The sequence below is a fragment of the Callithrix jacchus genome, chromosome 7, assembly GCF_049354715.1.
Source record: "Callithrix jacchus isolate 240 chromosome 7, calJac240_pri, whole genome shotgun sequence".
Classification (NCBI taxonomy): domain Eukaryota; kingdom Metazoa; phylum Chordata; class Mammalia; order Primates; family Cebidae; genus Callithrix; species Callithrix jacchus.
The window spans coordinates 59,347,719-59,363,581 of record NC_133508.1 but is presented as its reverse complement, the minus strand read 5'-3'; the positions used below and the strand labels follow the sequence as shown (position 1 = coordinate 59,363,581).

The window sequence follows — 15,863 nt, the reverse complement described above, 5'->3', positions numbered from 1 at the left end:
GTTCCCAGGAATGTCTCTTCCCTGTGTACTCCTCTTCCTGGGGCTGGAAGTCTTTCTCCCCCAAGAAAACTCAAGGGCTATGCCAGCTGGAAGGGACTGGACTCTAGGGCTAAGTACCATGTGCACCTCTTGGAGGAGAGAATTTGGAGCCTCTGGGGTGTTTCCTAGCTGAGCCTGGGCTTTGGGGGGCAAAAAATCTAGGTTCTGATTCATCCCCCTGCCTGTCTTTGGCTTCAGGCAGGTTGGCTGAACCAGGACTCAGCTTCCCCATATGTACAATGCATGCACTAATCCTGCCTCCACAGACAGATGAGAAAACCAGAGGGAGAAACGTGAATGGGATGCAAACAGTAGGTGCTCAGTATGAGGTTGGTCCTTCCTCAGTAGGAGATGTCAAAGTTGTAGAGATGAAGAAAAACTGGGGGACATAGGCAAAGATGAGGCAGAATTTATTCTCATTGTAAGGTCAAGAGCCAGGATGGAGACCACAGAGAGGCAGATCCCTGGGACCCTGAGAGGGACCCCACGCTGGAGGCAGGGGCCACACTTTTGTAAGTGCCAGGCCCACAGTGCCCCCATGACTGTGAGGATCCAGAGCCCAGACACCGGGTAAGAGTGGGGTGGGGTGGGGGTGGGGAGGAAGGCAGGATCCCTCCCCAGATCGTGTTCTGACCATGTTTCCGACTTCCATAGGAAGGAAGAGCAGCTCGGCTATATAGTAATATAATATATAGAGGTGTAGCGAGCTGGCCGCGGCACCTGGACGGGGCTGAGACTCCCCGAATTATTGCAGGAGGGAGAGGGGGCTCAGTGCTGGTGTCCCCGCGGGATAGCTGTGCTGGCTATGGGGAGGGGGGGGCAGGGCTGGGGAGCTGGGCTTGCCCCTCCCTCTGGGGCTGGCAGGGGGTACACAGTGGGGTTCCTGCTACCCTGCTTGCCAATGGCCCCTGGGATGGGGCTTTCTCACCCTGGGTGCTTTTTATGTGCTTTGAAGACCATTTTTGCATTGTCAGGAGTGAGGAAAAAGTATTCTGACATGGTAGAAAAGAGATATTTACATACCCTGGTGGGCCGTAAGGGGAGGTCAGTGTGAGGAGAGGGGCTTCCAGGGCACCTCCACCCCCAGCACCCATGTGGGATGGTGCATGGAGACAAGAGCCTTGGTGGGAGGCGGAGCCCCAACTCTGACACTTGGTTGCTGTGTGACCTGGGACAGGGCATCCCCCCACTCTCCAGGCCTCAGTCTCCCCACATGCTACAGGAAGGGGTGGACTGGGGGCTGAGAAGCTACGATCCTCTGGTCCCTGATCCTAGGCCTGGGGACAAGGGGCAGGTGTCAGGGCTGGGAAGTGAAAGGTTCGAGAAAGGACTTCAAGTGAGACCTGGGCCATGGAGGGAAGGCATCAGAGGCTAGAGGGGGCTGCTGAGTCCCTGACCCTGGCCAGGCAGCCAAGCCCAGCTGTGGGCCTCTTGTATGTTCTGCCGTGATGCCTCCATGAAGGTGGCCAGTGGGACTGCCGGGAACCCTGTTTTCCTGTTGAAGCAGTGTTGGGAGCCAGGTAGAGGCTGCAGGTGGCCTCCTCGGCTGGAGGGAGGACCCAGACCTGAGATACAGCCAGGGTGGGCTCACCCGGGCGAAGACAAGGGTGGGCCTGGTGCTGGTGCAGTTCAGAAGTGGCCCCTGGCTCCAGCCTCCAGGCATGAGGGGATGTAGGGATGAGCCTCTCCCCTGTTCCCGTGGGTGCTGGACCTGGCGGTGTCACACTGAGTTCCCTGCTCACACCCTTGTGACACACCTCCTCATTCATGACACATCATCCACCATCACCCACATGTGCCTGCAGCCTTCACAGAGAAGCACATGCTCCAAACATGCACATGTCCATGTGGAGATTCGAGGCAGACACATGCGGTCACACATTGTTCACATGGGTCCCATGACCTTGTGAGAACACCCCCCACCACACACACACACACATACACACACACACACACACACACACACACACACACACACACAGATGCAGGCCAGTGATGTCACTGTTGGTCTCTGTGGCATGGGGGCCCCAGGCTCTGGAAAAGAGAAGGCACCTGCCCTGGGGGACAGGTGTCCTGGCCAGGCTGGCCACCAAAGACACCTTCCCAGGTGCCTGACCCCTGATAACTCCAGGTCCTGTGGCAGAGCCTTCAGCCCCGCTATCGCCCGAGAGGAGGGCAGAGGCCTGGGGCCGCCCTGCCTGCTGCCAGCCCCGCACAACCTCTGCCGCTGGCATGACCTGGGGTGGGCTTGGTGGCCACCTGGGCCCTGCCGGCTGCATGTCAGAGGTGCCGGCGGGGCCCCTGGGTGCTGGTCAGCTGGGCCCGCATGGTCTGAATGCTGCCCAGGATCTTCTTCTGGTGGCCCATGAGGGTGATGCCCAGGGCGCGCACGTCCCTGTGAAGGAATGGTGCTGCTGGCCAGCTGGGCCTGGGAAGCCAGGAGCTGCACACGCAGCCAGGGCCATGAGTGGCCCTTCAGCCTCCCTGGCAGCCCTGCCTCTGGCTCCCTGCATCCACCCACCCGCATGGGCCCCCATCCCCACCCATCACTCACTGGGCGTTCATGCGTAGCACCATGCCCAGAGAGGAGTAGCCGCCCGCAGCGAAGTGGTCTCGGTACCGGCCCATGCGGATGGAGTCCAGCCAGTCCCCCACGGTGAGGCCTCCACCACCACCACTGCCACCTCGGAGGTCAAAGCAGCTCCGGGCGAAGGCAGGGGGTGGGCACCTGAGGCACAGGGGCCTATGGTAAGTGGCCTGCTGGGTCTGCGGTCACCCTCAGCCTCCGTATTGGCTCAGCAGTGGGCAGAGGGTTCAGGAGGCTGGACCCCTGGAATAAGCAGGCTGAGGAAGGGGCCAGGCAGGGCAGGGGTTGGGGGCCCAGGCTGGGTCTGCTCCAGGGGTCATGGACAAACTGTCCCCGGAACAGGCCTGGGGCGATGCTGGGAGGCAGCCACGCCTCAATGAAGCTGAGTGAGTGCCAGGCACCTGCTGACAGTGGCGGTGGCCCTGAGACTTTCAGGGCTGCGGATCAGTGCGTCGAGGACACTGACGATCTGGGAGAAACGAGGTCGCTGTGCCCGGTCCTTGTGCCAGCAGTCAAGCATGAGCTGGTGCAGGGCACGGGGGCAGCCCATGGGCGCAGGCAGGCGGTACCCCTCCTCTACAGAGCTGATGACCTGCAGGGGATGTGGTGCTGGGCTCAGCTGTTCCTCCTCCGACCCTGAGACCCCACCGTCTGAGGCCGGTCCCACCAGGGCCCCGCACTCACATCCCGGTTGGTCATGTTCCAGTAGGGCCGCTCCCCATAGGCCAGCACCTCCCACATGACCACACCGAAGCTCCACACGTCGCTGGCTGAGGAGAAGGTGCGGAAGGCAATGGCCTCTGGGGCCGTCCAGCGGATGGGGATCTTCCCACCCTGCGATGGACACACAAGGGTCCAGGGGCTGCCCAGGCCTGGCAGGGAGTCCCCCGAGCCCTCCAAGTCAGAGAGCAGAAGCCTGGGGTCCCGCTTCCCAGTCCAGAGGGGCAACACAGCCCCTACGTTCCCAGAGCGCCTGTCCTGAGAGAGGCCCCTTGAGAGCCTCTGTGAAGAGGGAGGAAGGAGTGAGGGCGCTGGACACAGCAGGTGCTCTGCCAGCACCAGTCACAAGCCAAGGAGCCTCAGGGACACGGCCTCCTCGCTTTCTAACTCTTCCTCTTCCTTCTCTTCCCCTACTTCCTTCTCCTTTCTCCTCCTTACCCTTCTTTTCTTCCTCCCTTCTTTCCTCCCTTCCCTTCTTCTTCCCTTTCTTCCTTTCCTCCCTCATTCCTTCCTCCCTCCTTCTCCTTCCTTCCTTCCTCCCTCCCTCTCTCCCTCCCTTCCTCCCCCTCTTCCTCCCCCTCTTCCTCCCCCACCCCCTCCCTCCTTCTCTCCCTTCCCTCCTTCCTTCCCTCTCCCTTTCCTCCTTCTCTCCTTCCTTCCCTTTTCCTTCCTTCCTCCTTCCCTTCATTTCTCTCTCCCTTTCTTCCTTTCTTCCTTTTTCCCTCCTTCCCTCCCTCCCTTTTTCCCTCTGTCCTTCCTTCCCTTCCTCCCTTCCCTCCCTTCCTCTTCTCTCTCCTCCCCTCCCCTTCCTTCTTCTTTCCTCCTTCCTTCATTCCCTCCTTTCTTCTTTCCCTCCCCCCTCCCTTCCTCTCTCCCTTCCCTCCCTCCTTCCGTCCTTCCCTATCTCCATCCTTCCTTCCCTCCTACTTCCCTCCTTTCTTCTTCCCTCTCTCTCCTCCCTTCCTTCATCCTTCCCTCCCTTCCTTCTTTCCTCTCTCCCTCCTTCCTTCCTTCCCTCCTTCCCTTCCTTCCTTCCTGCCTTCCCCCCTGCCTTCTTTCCTCCTTCCCTCTCTGCACTCAATCCCTCACTCCCTTCCTTCCTTCTTTCATTGTCACAGGATCCTTCCTCCATTCAAAACCTTACTCAGAGGCTGTGGGACAGAGGCTAAGGGAGGGGTCCTGTTGGAGCCGGGGTGGAAACTGCCCCCCTGCGCACTCAGCTCCTGCCTTTAAGGTTGCCTCTAAGGCACCTCTAGAGAAGCCCACATCTCCACAGAACACATTTGAAAACAGCTGGTGTTTAGGCAAACTCTAGAGAAGATGCGGAGTCTGGCTAGGAATCAGGTAGATTCCCACCCTCCTGAAGTCTCCTGGTGAGTGAGTGAGTAGCCGTTGGGACCAGCCCTGGGGTCTCTCCAGTCCTCTCAGTGACAGAGGAAAGGCAGGCAAAGGCTGTTCCCATTTCCCAGGGAAAGGCACTGGGTGTGCCCCAGGTTGGGGGCCACCTGGAAACCACCAACTTCATTCAACTATGTGCAGAAGAGCTGTTGGGCCCTGGGTGCCCCTGGTGCCCCTCCCCGCCCCTCCATCTAGCAGGAAGGAGTATGGGCTACGCACCGTGGTGGTATAGGCAGCATCAGGGTCATCCTCCAGCACCCGTGAGAGTCCGAAGTCTGACACCTTGCAGACCAGGTTGCTGTCCACTAGGACGTTGCGGGCGGCCAGGTCTCGGTGGACGTAGCCCAGGTCTGAGAGGTAGCGCATGCCGGCACCCACGCCTCTGAGCATGCCCAGCAGCTGCATGATGCTGAACTGCCCATCGTGGGTCTGCAGGGGGACACGGCTTGGGCTTCAGGAAGGGCCGGCAAGGTGCCTGGTCCGTGAACAGGAGCCCCTCCCATCTGCATGGTGCTCTCGAGTTGAGACGCAAGTTGCAATTTACCAAGAGCTTCACTGCTTCCGAAGCCCCTTGCAGTTAGGGTAAGCCTCACGGTCTCATTTACCCTCACAGCAACCCTGCCAGGTAGGTGGGGCTGCAATGACTGCTTAACCATTTTTCAGAAAGAGAGATGGAGGCCCAGAGAGGTTAAGCTCTGTGCCTAAGGGCACCCAGCAAAGAAACCGCAGGGTAGGAGCTGGGAATCCAGCTGTCTTCCCCACAGCCAGCATGCTCCCCAACTGGGTGGGGCCTGGATTCCCATAGAAGCACCCCTTCAGCAGGACCCCGTGGAACAAAGGGACTTTCATGCGATGGGGGTGGAAAGGCAGTTTGATTGACTGGCTGATCTCAAAGACCTCCTCCCTATACCTGCCTCCGGTCCCCCAGGCCTGCTGTGATGTCCAAGCCAGGGAGGGGGGGCTAGAGGGCTTCGCACTATCTCCCAGCACCCAAACTGGACCCCCTCCCCAAGCCATGCAGGAGGCGGGGGCGGGACACACCCTCAGGAAGGCATCCAGAGAACCGTTCTCCATGTACTCTGTCACGATCATCGCCAGGCGGCCTGGGGCGGGCGGTGGGGAGAGGGTGGCTCTTGGTTTGGGGCTCAGGGTTGCTGATCAGAGACCCCAGGAGAATACCGCCATCCCAGGGCCTGTGCCAGCACTGAAAGCCCCAGGGTGCCTTGGGCTTCCACTGGGGTCTCAGGCTCTGGGCACCCCGAGTCATTTGGGGACCTGAGCCAACAGGACAGGGTCAGGTGGGGCAGAGCAGGATGGATGAGGGGACAGACGCAGAGGCCTGTCCAGGCAGGAGGGGCACTGCAGGGTGAGGCTGTCCTTGCCTGGCACCTACCTCGGGTGACGACACCCTCAAGGCGGATGATGTTGGGGTGGTCGAATTGCCCCATGATGGATGCCTCGCTCAGGAAGTCCCGCCGCTGTCTCTCCGTGTAGCCGGCTTTGAGGGCCTTAATGGCCACGGGCACATCCCGCTGCCCTGGCACCCGCAGCCTCCCGTAGCAGACTTCCCCTGACTCTCCTGCAGACCCCCGAGAGGGGCAGGTGGGGGAGGGCAGTGGGACCCTCAGACTCCCCCAGCCTCCCAGGCCCTTGTACCCCCTGGGCCTGCCAGGCCCCTGGGTCACACTCTTCCTCTGCCCTGGGTAACCCCCACCACCACCTTGCTCTGTGCTGTCTCTGCCCTCACAACCCCCGAGACTTACCAGAGCCGATGATTTTCTCGATGTGGATCCTGGAGGCCTCGATCTCCCGGGTGAAACTGTGGCCCGCCCGGCCTGGCTCCTCATAGGTGTGAGGTTCCGCATAGAACTGGGGCTCTGGGAGCTTTCCCGGGGGGTGGTGCAGGGGCAGGAAGACAGGTGGGGGTGCTGAGGGGCGGGAGAAGAGCCTTCAGTGGGGTCCAGGAGGGATTTCTCTCTGCCGGCATTCCCTGGGCCTGGGATGGGTCTGGGGTGGGGTGAGGGGTGTCTGGCAATCTCTAGATGTGGTAGCAAACAGCACATACCCCATAAGTGCTTCCCAAGTGAAAGTGGGGTCTCCATGGAGTCGCTCTGGAGTTTCTATGGGGCTATGGAGTCTCCAGTGAGTTCTGGGCATGTCTGTCATTTTCTGGGGTCACTTTTACAGTCCTTGAGCTCTTTCTAAATTGTTCTGGGGTAGGGATGTAGCAAAAATAAGTTTTTGCCACAAGGGTCAACTTTGATTCATTGAAAACAGTTTCTGGCTGGGCACAGTGGCTCACGCCTAGAATCCCAGCACTTTGGGAGGCCGAGGCGGGCAGATCACTTGAGGTCAGGAGTTGGAGACCAGCCTGGCCAACATGGTGAAACCCCATCTGTACTGAAAATACAAAAATCAGCTGGGCATGGTGGCGCATGCCTGTAGTCCCAGCTACTAAGGGGGCTGAGGCAGGAGAATCTCCTGAACTCCGGAGGCAGAGGTTGCAGTGAGCTGAGACTGAGCCACTGCACTCCAGCCTGGGTGACAGAGTGAGACTCCATCTCAGAAAAAAAAATAAATAAATAAATAAATATTTAAAAATAGTTAAGGAGGAATCCGAGGCTGCGCCTGGGCCCGGTGTGAATCAGCAACATGCCTGAAGCTACCGTCTGCCATGGGCACAGGACTGGGGCACGAAGGGAGGTGGCCCCAGATGTGCCTTGTTTCCTGGGATCGCTACAGAATCCTGAACATCCCTCCATAGCAGGAGTCCTTGTCCGAGAGTATATGAACCTCCCCGCCGAAATCATATACAGATGTATGCCCTTCCTTGGAGAGAGGGCCTCTAGCATCCTGAATGGAGCCTGAGAGTCCCAGAGGGGTGAGCGACACTGCCCTCTGGGGCACTGGGTCTCTGTGACATCCTGGAGTCTGTCTCTGGGGCTCTGGCCTCTTCACTGGGCACCTTCCTCCTTCCCACATGCGCCACCCCTGTCTCACACTGGGTCCCCCTGTAACCCTCCCTCTGCCCCAGGCCTCTGGGCCCTGCACTCACCCTGTCCATTCTGATAGTGCATCTTCTCCTCGTCTGAGTCCTGGAAGGCCTTGCTGTAGCCACAGTGCCTGCGGAGGAGGGCACCGCCCTGCCTGAGGCCAGGCCATCCCTAGCCCGGGACCTGACCCCAACCAGGGGACAAGTCATGGCGTCTCTTTTCATGCCCCTTCTCCTGACAGGTCAGTTCCTGCTCCTTACAAAGTCTGCAGGGGAGAGTCCCTGAGCTCAGGCTCTCCACCCAGCTAAATGTGACAGCTATGATGGTCACAAGCATGGTGGCATCCTCAAAATGTTCTCAAGTCCCCTTGACCCTCTTGGCAAAGTCTACTATGCTGATAGCCCAGTGTTATGTGAAAGCACCCTGGGTGGGGGCATTGGAGATGAGGCTTCTGTGGCCAACTCCACTGGGTGACCTTGGCAAGCCCCTCCCTTTCCTGGGCCAGCATCTCTCCATTAATTAATGATCCTTACAATTCTTAGTGTCTGGGATCCCATGCCCAGAGATTATCCTGCCTCCACCTCCCTCCGGAATGGAGTGGAGAGGAGAAGATAACTGAGAGTATGAGCTTTAGTTTAACAGACCGAGGCTCACGTCCCAGCTCTGACAACTATCAGCTGTGTGGTTTTCGCAAGAAGCCTAACCTCTCTGATCCCCAATTTACTCACCGGCAAAGTGAGGTCAGAATCTCTACATTACTAGCATGTCATTGGGTTAAATGAGATGATGTGTTTGTAAGTGAGCCAGCCCCAGGCACATGGGGACCACTGGCTTGGTGGGGCTGGGAGCAGGTGGGAAGCACGGTGCTTGAGAGGAGGGGCTAGGAGTGGCTGGGCCAGACCACCCACCTCTTCTTGCAGATGAGCAGGAGCAGAAGCACCACGAGGCCCGTGATGAGCGTCAGGCAGATCCAGACGATGGTCCTGGTGTCATAGCGGGGCCCTGCAGGGAAAGCCAGGGTCAGGGACCAGACTCTCAACCCTGACCTTGGGCCCAGGGCTCTGGCAGCCTTCGGAGCCTGCCTGGCTGGGACCCTGGGGCCAGTGGGGGGCCAGCCCAGAGTCAGGGTGTAGGCCAGCTCCTCCTCTGCTCCCACCCTATCCTCTACTAAGCTTCCTCTTCAAGCCCTTGAGACCTGGCTGCCGGCTTCCTAATGCTGGTGCTGCTGCTTCCTGGGACTGTGGGACAGGGGGAGAGTCCCATGTTCTCTGAGCCGATAAATCCCTGTCCTTCCTGCTATCCTGACACGTGGAGTGTGCTGAGAGTTGTACCTTCCAGCCTCAGTAAACCCTGCCCTCGTCCCTTCCAGGGAGACCCCAGCACCATCTTCAGTTTTCAGATGGAAAGCTGAGGCTCAGAGAACTCGATTAAATAGGATGGAGGGCTCAGGATTCCCATCCGGGTGGTCTCGAGGGGGTGCCAGGCCTATGAGCACCAGAGGCACTCAGATGCCAGGGAGTCAGACGCCCACGGAGTGCCAGGTCACAAGCTCTGCCCTAGCTCCCCCATGCAGCAGTTGCTCAGATGGGAGACCTGACTCAGGCTGGAGATTGGGGCAGGAGGAGAGTGAAAGGGACAGACTCAAAGTCAGAGGGTCCCAAATGTGGCAGTGCCTGGGGATCACCGAGGGCTTGTGAAAACCCAGATGGCTGGGCCCCACCCACAGGGTTTCTGAAGGGCTGGGGTAAGGATTGGAAATTTGAATTTTTGTTAAGTGCCCAGGTGAGGCCGATGCTGCTTGTCCCAGACCCTGACACTGATCTCAGTACCAGCCCATGTGTGTGTGTGTGTGTGCATGTATGTGTGAGGAGGGGGGCTGTCACCAGCTCTGCCGCCTTAGGCAAGCAACCGTCCTTCCCTGAGCCTGTTTTTCACCTGTAAAAATGCCAACAGAGGCCAAGTGTGGTGGTTCATGCCTATAATCCCAGCACGTTGGGAGGCCAAGGCAGGCAGATCACCTGAGGTCAGGAGTTCAAGACGCCTGGTCAACATGGTGAAACCCCATTTCTATTAAATACACAAAAATTAGGCTGGGTGCAGTGGCTCACGCCTGTAAGCCCAGCACTTTGGGAGGCTGAGGAGAGTGGATCACAAGGTCAGGAGTTTGAGACCAGCCTGGCCAAGATGGTGAAACCCCATCTCTACTAAAAATATAAAAATTAGCCAGCCACAGTGGCAGGTGCCTGTAATCCTAGCACTCAGGAGGCTGAGTCAAGAGAATTGCTTGAACCCAGGAGGCAGAGGTTGCAGTGAGCAGAGATCGTGCCACTACACTCCAGCCTGGGTAATGGAGCAAATCTAAAAAAAATTAGTCAGGTGTAGTGTTTGCAACCTGTAATCCCAGCTACTCTGGAGGCTGAGGCAGGAGGAATCCCTTGAACCCGGGGGGGCAGAGGCTGCAGTGAGCCAAGATCACACCACTGCACTCCAGCCAGAGTGGCAGAGTGAAACTCCATCTCAAAAAAAAAAAAAAGGAAAGAAAGAAAAAGAAAAAACTCCAACAGCACCACTTGGCAGGGCAAGGAAACAGAAATCCTGCATTGGCACCAGCTCAGCCCACATTAGCTTTCTCCTCAGCCATCTCCTCCTCCACCCTGGGTCCTGGTGCCTGGGCTGCTCTGCGCCCACACCCACCCACTCCCTGCACTCACGGGGTTTCCCGGTCTCCACCTCCATGGCCTGGCTGAATCGGCCGCAGCCCGCCGAGGTGCGGGCTCGAACCTGGAATACGTAGCGTGTGCCTGGCTTCAGGCCGGAGACGGTGGCTCTGGTGGTGACGGCCTTGAGGGTGGAGTAGCTCTGCATCTCCTTGTCCTGCCACGGGATGCTGGTCAGTGGGCCCTGCCCTGCTGGCCCAGCCCCTCCCGCTGCGTCCTGCCCTAAGTACCTTCTCGTAGTACTTGATCTCATACTCCAGGATGATGCCGTTGGGCTGCTCGGGCTCCTGCCACAGCAGCGAGACGCTGGTCTGCCCTGCCCGCTCCTGCCGGATCACCACCACCTGGGACGGGGCTGGGGCGGCCGAACCCGTCAGAAGGGCCAACAGGAGACAAGGGGTGGCCTCTCTCCCACCCTCCTTCCCAGGCTCCACCCGGGGATCCTGGTTCCAGCCCTGCTCAGCTTCCTGACGGTCCTGCCCCAGCCCCAGGACAGCCAGCACCCTCCAGTTCTCCCAAAAAATCACTGGTGGCCACTTGGGGTCAGTCCCCTGGGGTTGGCATGGCCTGGCTTGGTCTGGATGCTGGGGATGGCTTGGCCAAGAAGAGGTCTGAGCCTCCTTCCCCAGCCCAGGACCCAGTGTGGACCAGCTTCCTGGAAGACCTTGAGGAAGGCGGAAAGGTCAGGAGAAATAAGTGTTGGAAGAATGGAGGAACTGGCCCCTCACTGCCTGGGTTTGGGGAGCGTAGCTGGGACAGCTCTGGATGCTGAGGGAAGGGGATGAGCCGAGCCCCAAGTATTCTCCCAGTCACACTTGGTCGCCCACCCACCCCACCCTCTTTGACGGAGTCACCCACGCCTTTCTTCATGCACCCCTCCCTCCTGGCTCAGGCACCGTCAGCCCAGAGGGGAGCGTACTGGGAGGCGTCAGACACAGCCAAAGCCAAATGGAGGGAACTGCCCTGTCCCCGCTACTCCTCCTGCCCTCAGGCCTCCTCCTCCCCTCTGCTCACCCTGAGTTCTGACTCTCTGCCCCACGTGACCAAGTCTCCCCTCATGTCTGGGCATCCCCAGCACAGCTGGATCTCCCTGAGGGCAGGGACTGCACACACTAGGTGCCCAATAAATGCTGCTGAGTCTCGCATGAGAAATTAAGCAGCAGCTCCAGAGTTGCACTGGAAGGGTGTGGTCCGGAGAAAGCCAGTCAGTGTGGGAGCCAGGCGTGGGTTCGGGACTCGGCCCCCTCCTTTGCTAGCTGGGACCCTGGGTAAGTCACTTGCTCTCTGTAGACACCAGATCCCCCTTTATTAGGTGAAGCTAGTAAGCACTACCTGCCAGAAAGAGGGAAGGATGCGATGAGGCCACTGTTTGCAAGGGACACACGAGGTGTGTCTCTTAAAAACCAAGGCAGGAGGTGCTGCGGAATGGGGGCGGACAGAGTGAGACCAGGGCTCAGAGCGGGAGGGGAATGGGCTTTGCGTCCAGGAGGGCTCTAGGAAGGAGTTGGTTATGGAGGAGAGGCGATGGTGAGGGAGAAGGGCTGAGGCGCAGGCAGGAGCAGGTGGTCTTTGAGCACAGTCCCTGTTTTCTCAGAGCTGTCACTTGATCCTCTAGGCTCCTGAGGGCCTATCATATGCTGGGCACTGGACTAGGAGCCGGGAACACTGGGGTGCCCAAGGCAGCCCTCAAGGAGCTTCTGTCCCAGGAAAGGAGACAGGGAGTCCAATAAACAGGAGAACAGGACTTTTTTGATGCTGGGAAAGGCAGGAAGAGGGTGCTGTGATGGAGAAGGCCTCTGCAGGGCCCGGAAGGCACTGGGCCGTTTCAGCGGGGGTGGTCGGGAGAGCTTCCAGGGCACAGGAGCCAGGCATGGGAATGTCAGGGGAAGAATGAATCATTCCAAAGGGGAAGCCAGGCCACCGCCTAGCAGCAGGGAAGGACCCAGCGTGTTCGAGGAGAAGCACCAGAGGCCAGCATGGCCGGAAGAGAGTGAGCGAGGGAGAGAGGTACTCTGCAGAGCCGGGCAGGGGTGAAGCTATGTGGGTCCACACCTGGCCTGAGAGTGTCTGAACTGCGTGTGCACTCAGTCTGGGCTGTGAAGGGCTTTGAGGATATCTTGATCTCACATATTTTCATTAAAAAAATTTTGGGGGGCTGAGCACAGTGGCGCATACCTGTAATCCCAGCACTTTGGGAGGCTGAGGCAGGAGGTTCACTTGAGTCCAGGAGTTTCATATCAGCCTGGGCAACATAGGGAGACCCCATCTCTACAAAAATGAAAAAATCAGCTGGGCATGGGGGTGTGTGCCTTAGGTCAGCTACTTGGGGGGCTGAGGTGTGAGGATCACTTGGACTCTGGAGGCCAAGGCTGCAGCAAGCTGTGATTGTGCCACTGCACTCCAGCATGGGCGACAGAGTGAGACATTGACTCAAAAAAAAAAAAGGTTTTTTTGTAGAGATGGGTCTCCCCATGTTGCCCAGGCTGGTTTCAAACTCCTGGCCTCAAGCGATCCTCCTGCCTTGGCCTCCCAAAATGCCGGGATTACAGGCGTGAGCCACCATGCTAGGCCCTCACTTCTATCTGTAAAGCTCACTCAGGAGTGCTTGGAGACCGTCTCATGGGGGTTAGGCAACAGTGGCTCCCGTGATGGTCCAGGCTGGGAGTCAGTTGGTCATTTTGAAGGGAGGCCCCTGGGGCTTCCAGGTGCATGGATGTGACATGCATGAGCATCAAGAATGACAGCTTGGGTTTGGGGGCACCATGTCCTAGGGTGGGGCAGGGGCAGGTGTGGCGGGGTTGTTTGTTTTTCGCGTGTCCACATGGAGACGGGAGTGGGCAGCTGGGTCCCAGGGGAGAGGTCTGCGTGGGGACACGAGTTGAGGGTTGTCAGCACTAAGGTGGAATTCAAAGTTGTGAGCCCTGAAACAGCCCCCCAGAAAAGATGGATCTGGGTACACAGGACATTCCCAGGGACCCATGACCTTTAGAGGCCATTTAGAGGAGGTGAGGCTACAAATATGGAGAGGGACAGGCCACACAGGTCCATGGGAAGTGGGGTGGGCTGGGACACAGAAGCAAGAGAAAAGTGTTCCCAGGAGGAGGAAATGAAAGGGCGAGAGGCGCTCATGGATGTGGCCACACGAGGGTGCTGATTTCTGGGGAGAGGCAAGGAAAGACACAGAGAGGACCTGCAGTGGAGAGAAAGTAGATCTGCCAGGCTCAGGCAGAGAGGTTCTTATAGGAAGAGAAGGGGTCTGGTGGCCGGAAGGAAAGTTCCAGGGAGGGGTTTAGTTTGCTAGTTTAGGTGGCCAGAGACAGGTGTGTCAGGGCTGGGCTTTACCACGGGGCACGTAGGTCACTCTCTGTGTTGCCAGCACCTGGTGCCTCGCTTGGCATTTAGTGGGTGTTCCATGAGAGCTGTGGAAGGAGGGAATCTTCTGAAGGGGTGAAGCGCCGGCAGCAGGGAGCAGCATGCCCTGAATTCAGAGTTGGGGCAACCTGCTTCTCTCGGGAGTGACACAGACCTGGGTTTGAGCCCTGCCTCTGCCACTTCCTGTCAGGTGGCCCTGGGTGGCTCTCCAGACCTCAGTTTCTTTGTTTTTCTTTTTTTATTTTTTGAGACAGAGTCTCTCTGTGTCACCAGGCTGGAGTGCAGTGGTGTGATCTTGGTTCACTGCAACCTCACCTCCCGGGTTCAAGCGATTCTACTTCAGCCTCCCGAGTAGCTAGGACTACAGGTGCCTGCCACCACACCCAGCTAATTTTTATATTTTTAGTAGAGACGGGGTTTCACCATGTTGGCCAGGATGGTCTTGATCTCTTGACCTTGCGATCCGCCAGCCTCAGCCTCTCAAAGTGCTGGGATTACAGGCGTGAGCCACCATGCCTGGCCTCAGACCTGTTTCTTCCTCTGTAACGTGGTAGGAGTAGTGTCTGTGGGACCAGGGCTGCGTGGTTTGGGGAGGAGATGGTGGGTGGGGGCTGAGGGTCCTGGGCACAGGTGAGAGTCCTGGGCACAGGAAGCTGCCAGGGATGGGCTCTTGGGTCAGGCTGTTACTTTACAGGGAGGATTCTCCAGAGTTTGGGAAGAAAGAGGTTCCAGGGGGTGAATTGAGCCCACCAACTGGCCAGAAACGGAGAGAGAAATGACTGTGGTCCAAGCCAACGCAGCCAAGTCTATCCCAGGGGCAGCTGTAGCAGCTGTTCTGGAAAATGATCATCAGAGTAATTTTATTTTTTAATGACATTTATTGAGCATTTACCACGGGCCAGGTGCTGGGCTAAGCAATTTCATTCCTCTCATTTAAGCCTCCCGAGAGGACCTCAGGCAGCTACTATTATTCCCATTGCACCAGGGAGGAAACAGAGGCACAGAGAGGGAAAGTTCTGGAACCCAGGCTTACAACAGCCACACCAGCCTGCCTCTGAGCTTTTGGGACTTCTCTTACTTATAGAACGTGTTCCACTTTTCTAAGGGCCTGAAGAGCCTCCAGCTCTGGGTCCTGGTGAGGAGGAGGGCAGGGCCAGAGAGGCAGGCACTTGCCTAAAGTTCCACAGCACGTCCCTGGCAGAGCTCTGATCCCTGGATGGGCCTGGGGCAGGGAAAGCTGGGGGACCGGGAAGCTGCGGGATGGAGCTTCTCTGCCTACCTGCCTGGTTCGTAGTGATGTTGACCACGGCGGCCCGGCGGGGCTCGGGGCTCAGGTCAGACACGCCATTGACGGCCTCGATCCAGAAGGAGTAGTTCATGTGGGCCAGCAGGTTGGCCACCAGCAGGCTGGCCTGCACCAGGCTTGTCTGCTGGGGCACAAAGCGGGTGCCGCTCCCGCATGCCTCGCAGTGGCTGAGTGCCCAGGGGCAGCGGCGGCACACAGCGTTGTAGGTGATGTCACTGCGGCCACCTGGGTCCAGGGGAGGGGCCCACTCCAGAGTCACCGATGTTCCATTCACACTGGAGATGAGGTTCACGGGTGCCGAGGGTGGCCCTGAGGGCAGAGGGTGACAGATGGGGCAGAGGCTATTTGGGCTGTCCCATCTTCCTATCATCAGACCTGGGGAAGGGAAGGTCTCCCCATCATATTTAGGGCTCCTTAAAGATAAGGTCGTATCTATCCCAACCTCTGGAGCCTCCCCGAGGGCAGAGGTTATGCCTCTGCCATCAGAATGGGACCACAGTGTCAGGGTCTGGGCACAGAACCCTGGGACCCTGTCCCCCCAGTCCATCAGGACCACTGTAATCCCAGGGTCTGGGTGTCCCAGTGCTCACCCGGAGCCGGAGAGAGATTGCACAGTCCCAGGGGCACCTACAGCAGCCATCCCATGTGTAAGCAACCCAGGTATTTGCAGCCACATCCATTCCTTGACCCCTCTGAGCACGCATGGTGGAACTAAGTGGAGGCCTCCGGAA

General features: G+C 58.4%; 1 protein-coding gene across 4 annotated transcripts in view; it reads right to left on the bottom strand.

The window, feature by feature from the left end:
• Window positions 1–433: 433 nt before the first annotated feature.
• The window catches only part of EPHA8 (EPH receptor A8), a 39,288-nt gene continuing 23,858 nt past the window's right edge, over window positions 434–15,863 (bottom strand). For 2 of the 4 annotated variants that reach the window (XM_054258886.2, XM_054258887.2), the window contains exons 5-18: window positions 15,106–15,441; window positions 12,630–12,722; window positions 10,685–10,809; window positions 10,449–10,611; window positions 8,646–8,739; window positions 7,800–7,867; window positions 6,508–6,672; window positions 6,138–6,323; window positions 5,786–5,847; window positions 4,964–5,173; window positions 3,311–3,460; window positions 3,028–3,218; window positions 2,594–2,767; window positions 434–2,434 (exon numbers count right to left, since the gene is read on the bottom strand). In XM_054258886.2, coding sequence (XP_054114861.1) covers window positions 2,320–2,434; window positions 2,594–2,767; window positions 3,028–3,218; window positions 3,311–3,460; window positions 4,964–5,173; window positions 5,786–5,847; window positions 6,138–6,323; window positions 6,508–6,672; window positions 7,800–7,867; window positions 8,646–8,739; window positions 10,449–10,611; window positions 10,685–10,809; window positions 12,630–12,722; window positions 15,106–15,441 — 2,132 coding nt within the window. In that variant the 3' untranslated portion in view covers window positions 434–2,319. The remainder of the gene's footprint in view (window positions 2,435–2,593; window positions 2,768–3,027; window positions 3,219–3,310; window positions 3,461–4,963; window positions 5,174–5,785; window positions 5,848–6,137; window positions 6,324–6,507; window positions 6,673–7,799; window positions 7,868–8,645; window positions 8,740–10,448; window positions 10,612–10,684; window positions 10,810–12,629; window positions 12,723–15,105; window positions 15,442–15,863) is intronic. The other 2 variants (XM_035308088.3, XM_035308089.3) reach the window with 1 other exon arrangement.